Source organism: Corythoichthys intestinalis, chromosome 17, assembly GCF_030265065.1.
Source record: "Corythoichthys intestinalis isolate RoL2023-P3 chromosome 17, ASM3026506v1, whole genome shotgun sequence".
Taxonomy (NCBI): Eukaryota; Metazoa; Chordata; class Actinopteri; order Syngnathiformes; family Syngnathidae; genus Corythoichthys; species Corythoichthys intestinalis.
This window is the reverse complement of record NC_080411.1, coordinates 46,826,186-46,840,222: the sequence shown is the minus strand read 5'-3', so window position 1 is coordinate 46,840,222 and position 14,037 is coordinate 46,826,186. Positions and strand designations below refer to the sequence as shown.

Here is a 14,037-nt window from a genome sequence, read left to right as displayed (position 1 = left end):
ATAATATTGTTTTTACAACTAAGAGAAAACATACATAAATTCCACCTCATTAGTCAAATACTTAGAACAGTAGTTCTTAACGTTGCTAAAGATACCGAACCTCACGAATTTCACTTTTTTTTTTTGTGTGTGTGTGTAAATGACTGTCACTTGAAATTGCGGCAGTGTGGCCATGTGATGTCAGCGCCCTGCAACATCAACAACAATGACGACCTACTGTAAAATAATTTTACAAATTTTATTGAAACGAAAACATTCAGAGGGGTTTTAATATTAAATTATTATAACTCGTAGTAAGATTTATCTTTTAAGAACTACATGTCCTTATGTCAGTGGTTCCCTTTAACCTTCATTGAACCCAGGTTGAAAACCACAGAGTTAGAGCAAAAAATTATTTATAAAAGATGAATGCAAGACAATGGGTATTTCATGAAAACAGACTCTTAAAAATATACGTTTAGATTGTAAACATATACAAATCAAGGGATTAAAGACACGCATCTTTTCAGTCGCTACAGGTACATGGCCAAAAGGAGCTTTGTCAGCTGGTGCTGGGGCTATCTCGGACGCAATATCCGAGTTGTTTTGCCATCTTGTGTCGCCCATCGGATCACAGAAGAATTTCCTGACACCCAAGGAAACTATGTTGGCTTCAGGCCTCCTCTTGATTGAAGCGGGATACAAACAGTGTTATGAACAGTTTGGGCACAACTGATAATGTTTAAGATTGACATTTATGTGTCAAATATAGCAGTTGGGGTTTGTCCCTTCCATCATTTTTGTGTTTATTAATAGTTTGTATAACTAATAAAGTTTTTTTTTTTCAATTTACGGAATGTTGGTTTCACCTTTGTTGGCTCAACTGTGCAGTCACCCTTTGTGGATTTTACAGTTGCTCACCAGTTATTGAGGTTACTTGTGGACGTATAGCAGTCATTACATAAAACAAAGAATATGGCAATGCTAGAGATGGGACGATAAACGAGAAGCATCTCAATATGCCAGGGTCATGATATGTCACGATACGATATCATAAAATGTAAAAATAATATCTTTTGTTTAGAGAACAATTTTATAGTCATAAATGTTTCCTCAGTTGATGTAAAAAATAATGTTCCATATTCCCTATTGCTTGTTACTTATTGACAGATATTGTTTTCACCACAAGATGGCAGTTGGGGACTTTTTCTGAAGTGCGACATATATTTACGTCATAATTGCTTGCTGTGAAATTGTCTGATTGCTTGTGGGGCCAGCCTGAGAGAGGATCTATCCGCATGTTAAACACGCACAGTTTTAGTAGAAAAAGAACCTCCGTTATTCATTCCTACGAATGCAACATGAAGCTGCAACCAACTCAACAATAATAATTTAAACTTATTTCTGTTTCAGTTGCACATGCAAATGAAATACAGACTGCAGCAGCGAAAAGCAATGGTGATCGCCTGTCATCTAACATTTTGTGGCTTTCGGGTTGTGAAAGAATGTCATCTAGAGCTCATGAAATACTTTCCGCAAAAAACTTTAAAGCCATTATTTCTAAATATAAATAAATAACAAATCATCCTTATAGCCCTTGTTGCATTTTGTTGATATTAAGATCATATTTTCTTAAACAAATAGCCATAGAATTCTCAACACTGGGCTCTGGCAGGGGCGCGGGAAGTCACTAACAGCAGGGGGTCCTGAGGATCTTATTTTGTTTTTCCCATCGAAAAACAGCCATTTCGTTCCAAATGTGTCATACTCACGCTTCTTCTCCATACAAAGCATGCACAATGGCAGTGCATATGCATACTTGATAGCTTACGTACCACTACTGGCTACTACAAAGACAGACTATTTGTCCGTAATTGTAAATGTCTTAATCAGATTATTTGACTAGATTAAAATTATTTAGATTTATAATTATTTAAATTTAAAATTATTTTCTCCATCTTGTTTTGAGTGTTGAAGATCTAGTTAACAGATTAATGTGTCAGATTATTCCACTTAGGTAAATATTACTATTTGTTCTTATTAAACCCATCTAAAGATTTTTCACCTAAATCAAGAAAGATTTGCTTTTAAATAGTGTTTTGAACCATATCCTTGAATTAAAAACATTTCTGACCTTTCAAAACTTTTTAAAGATTAAATATACTAATTTTATGCTTAAAATAAGTCTCTTAAGCTTATTTTCAGCTAGCTATTTGTCTTATTTCAATAAATGTGAGTAAAATTTACTTGAAGCACTGGCAGTTAATTTCACTTATTTCTAGTAGTATATTTACACGGAAAACAAGGGAATTTAACTGACAAGATGGCCGACCACACTAAGTGCCGAGCTGCACTCCGTGCCAAATCTCCTAATTATGCCATCATATCCAGTTTGGCCACTGACCACAACCAAAATACACTGGATTTGCCTGTTGAGGAACCGACAGAGGATTTGAAGCCTAACGCATCTTTCACCATAAAAGCGTTATGCCTAGCAACAAATCTGAGGCTAAGGGCACCCGAGCTAAAATGAGCTCTGGCGAAATGGAATCTTGGACATCGACGAGGCTGTCTTAGCTATAAAGCTACAACTCAAGAAGCTTGACCTACTTGAGCAACTCACAACAGATGTCAAAGAACTAGAGCAGTCTGTGGAGTTTAATAACTCACTCATCGAGATGCTAAAGGCTGACAATGCGTCTCTTCGGGCCGAAGTGAACAATCCTAAGCATTTGACATCTGAACTCCAAAAAGATAAAATAAACATGGCAAATTCCATAATTGATTTGCAGTGCCAAAGCATGAGAGATATCATTGTACACAGACTTGCAAAAACAAAAAATGAAACTCACCAAAAACCAGAAGAACTTCTTAAGACATTCCTTGTCAACGAGTTGAAAATGAAGCCCGAGGGTGCTGGGGCTATTCGCTTTTCCAGGGTGCATTGTCTTAGGAGTACGAAAAGTGACCAACAGCGGCCCCGTCCCATCGTGGCTAAAACCGTTGACTCGAAGATGAAGTCTGCCATCATGTCGTGGGGCAGAGAGCTAAATGGCACCAACTACTCCATCGGCGACCAGTTCCCGCCGGAGATCATGAACAGACGGAGGTTACTACACCCGATCATGGCCGAGGCGAGGAAAGCCAAAAAGAACGCTCGTCTGTCCATTGACAAGCTCTACATCGACGATAAACTTTACACGAACCCCGAATAACTTACTGGCTGAGTGTAGGAGACGAAACCATTATGCCTAAACTCCGTGAGGAACAGTCTGTCAACATGCAACATGCAGTCTCCCCGTAGGTGTAAACACAGACGCGTGGTGATGACGTCCCCAGAGCGAGTCTCCGTCACCATGACAACCACGGAGCCAGGAAGACTTCACTTCATTCTTTCCTTTCTCTCCTCTCTCATCACTACTCGTCTTTCTCTCACTCTCTCTTGCTCTCTTTCTCATCTATTTTATTTACTATTAGTATTATTTTCTTCTTTCTCAATTTGGCTTAGGACTTGGCTTAAACAGTACTTAACTGAACAGACCGAGGCACTCCTTATTTGCTTGGCTGCTCTGTGACAATATAGTTGGTAATGTTCACAGAGGATTACTGTGAATCTGAGTATATGTTTGTACGTATGTATGTCGGCTGGGTCGTTTTTGGAATGGATGGTGTGTATGTATATTTACATGTTCTTAATTGTATGTGTTGGTTACAGGATGTCAGTAAATTGCACTGCTTTGTAAATGGCATTTTTAATGACTTAGTGAAGGAGAGGAGGTGACACAGTGTATTGACTATTATAGAAACATAAGTGGTAATCAGTACAAACCTGAGCACCTAAAAGCATTGACAAATATAAACAATTGTTCATTCCTACATTTAAACTACATTTAAACATCAGAAGCCTGAACAAGCACTATGATGATCTAGTTAGTCTTCTTACAAGCACAGGCTGCAACTTTGATGAGCGATAGATCATACACTGATATCTTGAGTACTAATGGTTATAAGTTGTTTACAAAGAACAGCTGTGGCATATCTTGTGGTGTGTGCCAATATAAAGTATCTCCTCCACATACAATGTGAACGTCTATGATGATATTGACATAGCCAGTGTTGTCAGTACGCGTTACTGTAATCTGATTACTTTCGTTCAGTAACGAGTCATCTAACACGTTCATTTTTCTCTTTTTTTAATTTTTTTTATTTTTTTTATTTTTTAAATAAATAAATAAAAAAATAAAATAAATAACACGTTCATTTTTCGAAGCCAGTAATCTGATTAAAATTTGTTTCCTTGGTGTCTGTGCGATACTTTTTTTTTTCCTCATGATGTATGTAGAATAAAGAATACTGTAGTCATGTACGAAGAGAATCTGAATAGAAAATATTGCTCATGAGTTTGGCAGTGACATCGGATGTCACGTTTTCTCATCGGGGGGGAAAAAAACGGGTCACATGTATTACCATGCTATGAGCGCTGTTGGCGGCCAACAAACAACTGGCTACCTCTCAGGATGCTAACAGTGAAAGGCGCAGGAAAATAACCACAAACGGCTGCATTTGCTTATTGGACATACAGCCATGACTTCACATTTCTCTCCAATAAAGATGACCAAAAATATCTCCGTGCGTTGCAAACTTTGCACTGGCTCAAAAGGGCAGTCGACCGCTAATAACTCTACATCTAATTCAAGGAACCACTTGGAATTACAGCACAACGCGACAAAAATCGAAACAAAGCCATTAGGTAACGAGACAGCCAGCACTTTTACAGTTTGTAACGAGCCTTTACTCTCATTTTATAGTTTGTAACCAACGGCGGAGTGTGACTTTGTGTGTGTGTGTGTGTGTGTGTGTGTGGGGGGGGGGGCAAAAGGGCGAGTCAAAAGTTTGGACGCTTTAAGCTTTTCATATATTTTCACTACTATTGTAAATTTTCACTGAAAATGTCAAAACTATGAATGAACATGAGGTGTCTCCAAACTTTTGGCCTTTACTGCATGTATTATGAAATACTTTGTATGATTCTTGTTCATTTAATTTGTTTTTGTGGTTTGTTTTATTGCTTTACAACTTTTATAGACAGCATTTTAACGGCTAGGTCTTTATTTTAAAGGGGGAGTTCAGAATTTTTGACATTGGGCTTAATCTTCGAGTTAGCGGGGGTTTAATTAGTCGTTGGCGTTGTTTTGAACAAATTTGTGCAGTTTGTCAGTTATTTGTTAGTTTCAGGGCTCCGGAGTGGCTGACCTAGCGCAAGTCAATGGTGGTTGAAATCAACTCCATCGACTAACTAAACCCCTGCTTACTCGAAGATAAAGCCTTATCTGAAAAATTCAATTACATGTGATGAAATTTTTCTGTTCAGGCAGCAAAGGGAGAAAAATTGGGAAAAGTAACTGACAAATTACTTTTAAAGTAACTTCGTTACCTTGATAATAAAGTAATCAGTAAAGTAACTAGATTACTTTTTTGAGGAGTAATCAGTAATTAAATTACTTTTTCAAGTAATCTGTGACAACACTGGCAGACTAGCAGACAATCAAAGTGACTCCGGTTTTGTTGAGATAAGTGGTAAAAACAGGAAAAACCTTATTTTTGGCGTGATCGATCGCCCCCTAGACGTAGATCTAGAAATCTTTAGGACCAGACTGGAGGAACCACTATTTTATATAGTTTAAACAGCAAAAGTTGCATCCTCCTTGGCGATTTTAATACGGACCTCGCACGGGACGATGCAGCTCAGAACGATTTTATAAATGTATTACATTCTTCATCCTTCTTCCCTGCCAATAATACTTATACCAGAGTCACTCAATCCACAATGTTGATTATTAACATCACAAATGTTGAAAACTCTACACTTGTATCTGGAGCTGTAGTCTCTGACATTTCAGATCATTTTCCCATTGTACTATTTATTGACCTTCCTATTAAACTATCACCCATTCACCATGAAATAAATATTAAAATACTAAATGAAGAAACCATGCAGCATCTGAATGATGACTTGAAGGCCAAGGCATGGAATATAATATACTATTGTAGTGATGCCAATGCTGCATTTGACACACTAAAGAAATAACTGACTCGATTCAAAGAACCATTCCAGAAAAAACTATCAAATGCAGCACTTTGAATCAAATTCCATGGCTCACTAAGGGCATATTAAAATCTATTAAGCACAAAAATAAATTATACAAAAAATATATAAATAAACCTAATTATGATAATAAAAATGAATATATTAATTTTAGAAATAAACTCACACATATTATCAGGAAGAGTAATTATTATGCAGAATTGATAAACACATCTCGTGGTGATTACAAGAAATCTTGGAGAGTACTAAACAAGGTCCTAAATAAAGGGCAAAAAACTCCTGTGTTCCCTGATGATGATATCAAAACAAACGCAACCGCCACAAATAACAGTCTTGCTGACAAATTCAATGATTATTTTGTCTCTATTGTTAGCAGCATATCTGGTAAAATCAGTCAGCCTCAATATGCCTCCTTTTGAGACTGTTTGTCAGGTAACTACCTGGGCTCCTTTTTTCTGAATCCAACTAACTGGTGAAGTACATAAAATAATCATGAATATGAAGAATTCAAATTCAGCTAGAGCAGATGGAATATCCAATAAAATTCTGAAAGGCATCTCCAACATTTTTACTGAACCTCTAACCCACTGCATCAATCTATCTCTACTCCCTGGAGTGGTACCCCCAATCCCAAAAATTGCACGAATCACACCAATCTTTTAATCTGGGAATAAAAATGATCTGAGCAATTACCGACCAATATCAATTCTGCCTCCCCTCTCCAAGGTTTTAGAAAGAGTATTCCACAACAAACTTATTATCTAGACAAACTAAACATTGTCCCATCACAATATGGATTCAGAAAAGAAAAATACTACATATATGGCTGTACATGATTTAACGGAAAAAGTCTGATGCAATTGACAAAGGTGACTTTGGAGTTGGCATTTTTTTTAGACCTTTCCAAAGCATTTGACCGCCTAACACTGAAATACTCATCAATAAACTGCAGCATTATGGGATTAGAGGCCTAGCACTAAACTGGTTTCGTAGTTATCTGTCTGGACGACATCAGTATGTCAACATTAACAATTCTAAATCATCATACAAACTAAGATACCCTAAGATGGAGTCCCCCAGGGCTCCATCTTCGGGCCGCTCCTCTTCAACCTGTACATTAATGATTTTGTTAACTCCTCATCCCTTTTACATAAAGTAATATTTGCTGACGATACAAATTTGTTCTTTTCCCATAAAAATCCAACTGCAATTGAGCAAATCATAAATAATGAATTAGAGAAAATAGTAGGGATGGGAATTGATACGATTTTTTTTTATTCCGATTCCATTATCGATATTGCTTAACGATTCAATTCTTTATCAATTTTCTTATCAATTCTAATTTGGGGAAAAAGAAGAAACGGTTTGACTGGCATCAAGTTTGTTTAATCAGAAGTCACAACCTTACAAACTCACAATGAGGTCAAAAGAGTCCCAAAGCCTCAATGTTAACTGTGGCGATATGTGGCAAATACACAAGAATGTGAAACAAATTTTACTGAAACATTTTTCTAATAGAAAAAAAATATATTGCTATATATTGGCATATTGGTCGTATTGCCTCCCGACGCAGTTATCTCCACCTTGCAAAGACAAGGTTCATTGCTGACTACATTCAACACACCCTTTGGCAGGTACAGGATTCTAAGGCTGTTGTTTGGGATCATTTCAGCGCAGGACGAATTTCAAAGGCGCGTCGACGAATCTAATGAAGGACTTACTGGTGTTGCTGCCATTGTAGATGACATTCTGGTGTTCGGGAAAAATAAAACGGAACACGACGAAAACCTACGTGCAATGTTACAGCGCACTCGAGAAAGAGGACTTAAACTAAATCCGAACAAGTGCAAAATCAGTGTCCCGCAGGTCAGCTACTTCGGGCACACCCTCTCAGACAAGGGGATCAGCCTGGACCCCAAAAAGATCGAGGCAATCCGAGGGATGGCACCACCTCAATCCAAACCCGAGCTCGAGACCATTCTCGGAATGATCAACTATTTGGCGAGGTTCACACCTGGGATCATTGAAGTAAATGCACCACTAAGACAACTTTTGAAGCAGGACAGCGAGTTCATGTGGGATGCGGTCCACGACAGGGCATTCAAGCAAATCTAAGAACTATTCACAAAACATCCAGTCCTGCCATACTTCAACCCCAAGAACGAGCTCACACTCCAAGTGGACGCCACGAATACATGTATGGCAGAAAGATTCTTGTAGAATCAGACCACAAACCACTGGAGGCAATACTGAAAAAGCCCCTCTCAGCTGCTCCACCTCGGCTTCAAAGGATGATACTGCAACTACAAAAGTATAACATCCACATCACTCACAAGCCCGGTAAGGAAATACCGGTGGCGGACACGTTGTCCAGGAAGTCGATCGAGCACAACGATGACAACATACAAGAAGGCCTGGATGCACAAGTACACATGCTCATGAAAAGTATTCCAGTAAGCGACAACAAAATCGAAGAAATCAAAATGGCCACTGCACTTGACATACAACTCACAGCCCTCAAACAGGTCACTAAAAGAGGAAGGCCTAACCAACGCAAGCAATGCCCACAGCTGATCCAGGAATTTTGGAACCATCAAGATTAAATCTGTGAAGTTGACGGCATAATGTTCAAAGGTGAAATAATCATTGTCCCCCAGAGTCTCAGAAAAAAAAATGCTTAACCGCATTCACGCCGGTCATATGGGCGTTGAGAAGTCCAAAAACGGGGCACGTGACCTACTGTTTTAGCCAATCATGTGTCAACAAATCAAAACTGTAACCGGACAATGCAGTATCTGCCAAGAACAACAAAATGCCAACGCCAAAGAACCACTACTGTCACACGCTAGTCCAGAACGCCCATGGCAGGTAGTTGGAACAGACCTATTTACATGGAACGGAAAAGCCTATGTCATAATAGTGGACTATTACAGTCGATTTTTCGAAATGGAAAAACTGAACAGCTGCACCGCACAGGCTGTAACCGAAAAACTCAAAACAGCATTTGCGCGGCATGGCATCCCTGAGCGCGTCATCAGCGACAACGGCTCATGCTACAGCGCAGATGAGTTCAAATGCTTTGCCGAGGTTTGGGACTTCACTCACACCACCGGCAGTCCCAAATACCCCCAGAGCAACAGCCTTGCAGAGAAAACTGTACAAACAACCAAACACATTCTGAGCAAAGCAAAAGCTGATGGTAAAGACTAAACTTCATTGGACTTTTAGAGTACAGAAACACACCTGTTGACAATCTTAAGTCCCCACCCCAACTGTTGATGAGTCGCAGACTACGCTCTATCCTCCCTGTAACAGCCAAACAGCTACAGCCGAAACTCGCACAGCAGCGCGCAGTAAAAGAGCGCAGAGCGTCATGCCAACAGCGTCAGCAGTTCTACTACAACCGATCGAGCAGAGAATTACCACCGCTCACCGCAGGAGCACACATCCGCTTTCACCGCGACGATGGTTCTTGGCAACCCGCAAGAGTGATAGAACCAGCTCACACCGACAGGAGCTATCACATCAAGACTGAGGAAGGACAGAGTCTCCAACGTAACCGACGGCATTCGCGTGAGACCAAAGACGATTTGAGCAGAACTGAAGAAACCGAATCCGTGCCATAAGCGAGCCAAGACCCACCAATGCCGAACCTCGTCGAAACCAGCCTGCCCCCCACTCAGTCTGAGTACACCACCAGATCTTGTAGCGGCATCAAGCCGAGACAAGTGTTAGACCTATAAAATAAAATCAAAGTGTGTTTTACTGCTCAGGTAATAAGCCAAAGTTGATAGCACTTTCAGTTTAACAGATAAATAAAAAATAAATAAATAAATAAAACAAAAACCATTTGATTCACTTGCACAAATTTTATTTTACTTTTGTTACTGTAATATTATTTTCACAATATTGGTGATTGTTCTGCTAGCACTTTGGTAATGCTTATTCAGTACTATAGGTCAATGATAATTATATTGTTTAAATTTGTAAGCAATACCACCAAATGTGATTTCACGTGTTTATTGAAGTTGCGTGTTCACATGTGTTGTGTTGTGAAATGAAGTGAACGCTAGGGGGTGCACTTGGATATTGCAATGAAGGGCATCCTAACATGTTGTGTAAAAGAAAAAGAAAGAGAGATGAAAGAGGGATTGAAGCCACTACACGTCTCCTGCTTGCTTTGTTACTTGCCTTGCTACAATACCACATTTTTGGCGACGAGGATGTCGATTTCAGTGCCTTTGCCTGCTCCATTCATGCCCTGCCCTGGGGAACCGACTATTCCATTTTCAACATGGATGAAAATGTTTGAAAACTACATGTTGGTGATAGGAGCTACGGGAGACGCCTGGCCTGACGAGAGAAAGCGCGCGGTACTCCTTCATGCTTTGGGAACGGAGGGCCAAAGAGTTTTCTACACCCTGCCTGAAACTGGGACTACATATGCTTCTGCTATTACGGCGCTGAGGAACCATTTCGTTCCCAAAGTGAACGTCATTGCTGAGCGGCACAAGTTTCGTCAAAGAGGCCAGAGACCAGATGAGACGGTAAAACAATTCCTAGCTTCGCTACGTGAGCTAGCTGCAGCATGTGATTTTGGTAACATGGAAGACCAAATGCTTCGTGATCAGCTACTCGAACGTGTTGCTAATACACGCATAAGAGACAGACTCTTACTCGAGGCAGATTTAACACTGGACAAGGCTACTACATTAGCGCTGCAGATAGAGAGTGGATTGAGAGATGCTAACGTCCTTTCGGAGGCTAATGCTATGGCGGCTGCTGTTGCTGCTCCGGTGAGAGCTCTTCAAAGACTGCCCATGTCAAGTCGTCGCGGGGATAAAAGGAAACCAACGACTTATTGTCCTGCCAAAAATCAACCTGCTGGTAACAACCGCTCTTGTTATCGTTGTGGCTCCACTGCTCACCTGGCTAACAATCCTGCTTGTCCAGCTGCAAAAGTTACCTGCAACAAGTGTCAAAAAGTGGGACATTTTTCACGTGTGTGTCGTTCAAGTCAAAAAGAGGTACGTGAAGTTGTGATCAATGAGCCCACAGTTCTTTACATGAACAATGCTGCACGGGATAAGATCCTATGCACAATACAAGTTACTGTTGATGGACAATGTAAGGACATTGAACTGATTGTGGACACAGGATCTTCTGTTTCTATCTTTCCCGAGAGTATTTGCCGCACTCTTTTTCCAAAATGTGTCTTAACTCAACCTACATTTGCTCTTGTTACATATGCGAAAGAGAAAATTGCTGTAAAAGGCTGCTTGAAAGCGACTGTTACACATGATGGTCACTCTACTGTTGGCACATTAGTTGTAGTTGAGTCAGGAGCTGCTCTCCTTGGCTTGGACTTATTTGAAGCTTTGCAAATGAAACTTGAAGGGAGGAAAAATTTAACAACAGCTCCTTCTCAAGTTCAACTGCCTACTCCTGCCACTGTTACTATGCGATGTGAGCCTACTATGGTAAATACTGAACCGAATAATGCTACAGAGGTTCTAGTGCAGGAAATTGGATGTGCTAAGAATTTTGTTCATAAAGTGCGAAAACTACCCAATGCTGTTCCAATCCAACAAAAACTCCGAAGACTCCCACTGTCAGTGAGACAGGCAGTTACAGAGGAGCTAAATGATCTTCAACAAAAGGGGATCATAGAACGCATTGATGCCTCTCCTTGGGTCTCTCCCATAGTTGTGACACAGAGGAGAGATAGTGGCAAGCCACGCATGTGTGTGGATTTGAGAGAACCAAATAAAGCAATCGTTGCGGATTGTCATCCCTTACCTCATATGGATGAACTATTCTCAAATCTCAAGAGGGTCAACTGTTTTCTCCACAATTGACCTGGCTTCAGCCTACTACCAAATGCCGCTACATCCTGAAAGTCGTGATATTACTGCATTCATCACACATGATGGACTGTTCCGTTTTTGTAGAGTGCCATTTGGTTTGGCTTCTGCTCCATCAGCGTTTCAGAAAATGATGTCAATCCTGCTTTCGGGTTTGCCTGGTGTACAGGCGTACCTTGATGACATCATCTGCTATGGGAAAACACAGAAGGAACATAATGATAACTTACCCCGAGTGCTACACACATTGACCAATGCCGGCCTCAAGCTGAACATGCAGAAATGTAAGTTCAACCAACAATCTCTGAACTACTTGGGACACACCATTTCCAAAGATGGACTTCACCCAGACCAAGACAGAATTACAGCTGTCATCAATGCTCCAGCCCCACGCGATACATCTTCGCTGAGATCTTTCTTGGGTCTTGCATCTTGGTATAGCAAGTTCATTCCGGATTTTGCTACGGTTGCTGAACCACTACGTGCAGTGCTCAGAGACTCTAGTGATGTAAACTTCAGGTGGTCAAGTCAAGCTGACACAAGTTTTGCTACACTTAAAACCTTGATCGTGAATAGCCCTGCTTTGGCTCTTTATGACCCTGAGTTGCCTACTTATGTCACTACTGATGCTTCTGATTACGGACTGGGAGCAGTACTGACACAAATGCACGTTGATCAGACTGAGAGAGTTGTAGCTTTTGCCTCCAGGACTCTCTCCCCAGCTGAACGGAAATACTCTACTGTGGAACGTGAAGCTCTTGCCTGCGTGTGGGCTGTGGAAAAATGGAGAACTTACCTCTGGGGACGTCGTTTTGTGTTGCGCACGGATCATCAGGCGCTTACGACACTACTCACCTCCAAAGGTTCTAGCCGTGCTGGATTGAGAATCGCTAGGTGGTCAGCACGCCTGCTCTGCTTCACTTATGATGTTGCCTATCGCCCAGGCTATATGAATGTGAATGCAGATTGCCTTTCTAGGTTGCCACTGGCTGATACAAATGAGGACACTGATGAACCAGACATGATTGCTGCTATATTCAGAGAATCACTGTGTGCTATTTCCCTTACAGAATTTTCAGTTGCGTCTGAAAATTGTCCTGAGTTGATATTATTACTGCGGCAGATTCAAGAAGGTTGGCCTAAAACAAAAAAAGACCTGCCACAGTATGTTGCACCTTATTTTCAGTTACGGGATGAACTATCAGTGCACAATTCACTTGTCCTGAGAGGCACTGACCGTCTAATTGTTCCAATTTCACTCAGGGCTAGAGTAGTTGATTTAGCACATGAGGGACATCAAGGCATTGTCCGTACTAAACAGAGGTTACGTCAGCTTTACTGGTGGCCACAGCTAGACGACCTAGTTCATTCTGTCATTTCATCTTGCATTAACTGTCAATTCAGTGATAAAGTTGCTATTACTGCACATGCACCACTTACACCTGTTGAACTTCCAAGTAAACCATGGGAGAAAGTAGGTGTTGACATTACTGGCCCATTTGAAAATGCTACTTGGGATTGTCGTTATGCCATTGTACTTACAGATTATTACAGTAAATGGCCTGAGGTTGCATTCTCCTCTACTGTTACTACAGAAGTTGTGGTTCGCTTTTTAGCCACTGTGTTCAGTAGGGAAGGAAATCCGAATTTCCTTGTCTCTGATAATGGTGCTCAGTTCACATCCCATGCATTTGCAAATTTTCTAAAAGAGAGAGAGATAAAACACCTGAGATCTAGTGTGTACTATCCTAAAGCAAATGGCGCTGTTGAAAGATTTAACAGAGTGCTAAAGGAGTGCATACAGACAACTGAAAGAAACCGTAGACCATGGAAGGAAGCTGTTACAGAGTTCTTACACAATTATAGAGCTACTCCTCATGCGACTACTGGTGCTACTCCATTTGAGTTACTCCGTAACAGGAAAATGCGCACCAAACTAAACATTCTTCCAACTGTTAACAAAAACAGAATCCATGAACAGGTGAAAGAAACGGTGAAAAGAAAACAAAACAAAATGAAAGAATACACTGACAAAAGAATCCGAGCAACACAACCTTCATTTAAAGTGAATGATACTGTTCGTGTCCG

At 40.5% G+C, this 14,037-nt stretch overlaps 1 protein-coding gene across 2 annotated transcripts in view; it reads left to right on the top strand.

The window, feature by feature from the left end:
- Positions 1-4,820, top strand: part of LOC130906042 (uncharacterized) — an 81,199-nt gene extending 76,379 nt beyond the window's left edge. For both annotated transcript variants that reach the window (XM_057819925.1, XM_057819926.1), the window contains exon 7: positions 510-4,820. In XM_057819925.1, coding sequence (XP_057675908.1) covers positions 510-672 — 163 coding nt within the window. In that variant the 3' untranslated portion in view covers positions 673-4,820. The remainder of the gene's footprint in view (positions 1-509) is intronic.
- The last annotated feature ends 9,217 nt before the right edge of the window (positions 4,821-14,037 follow it).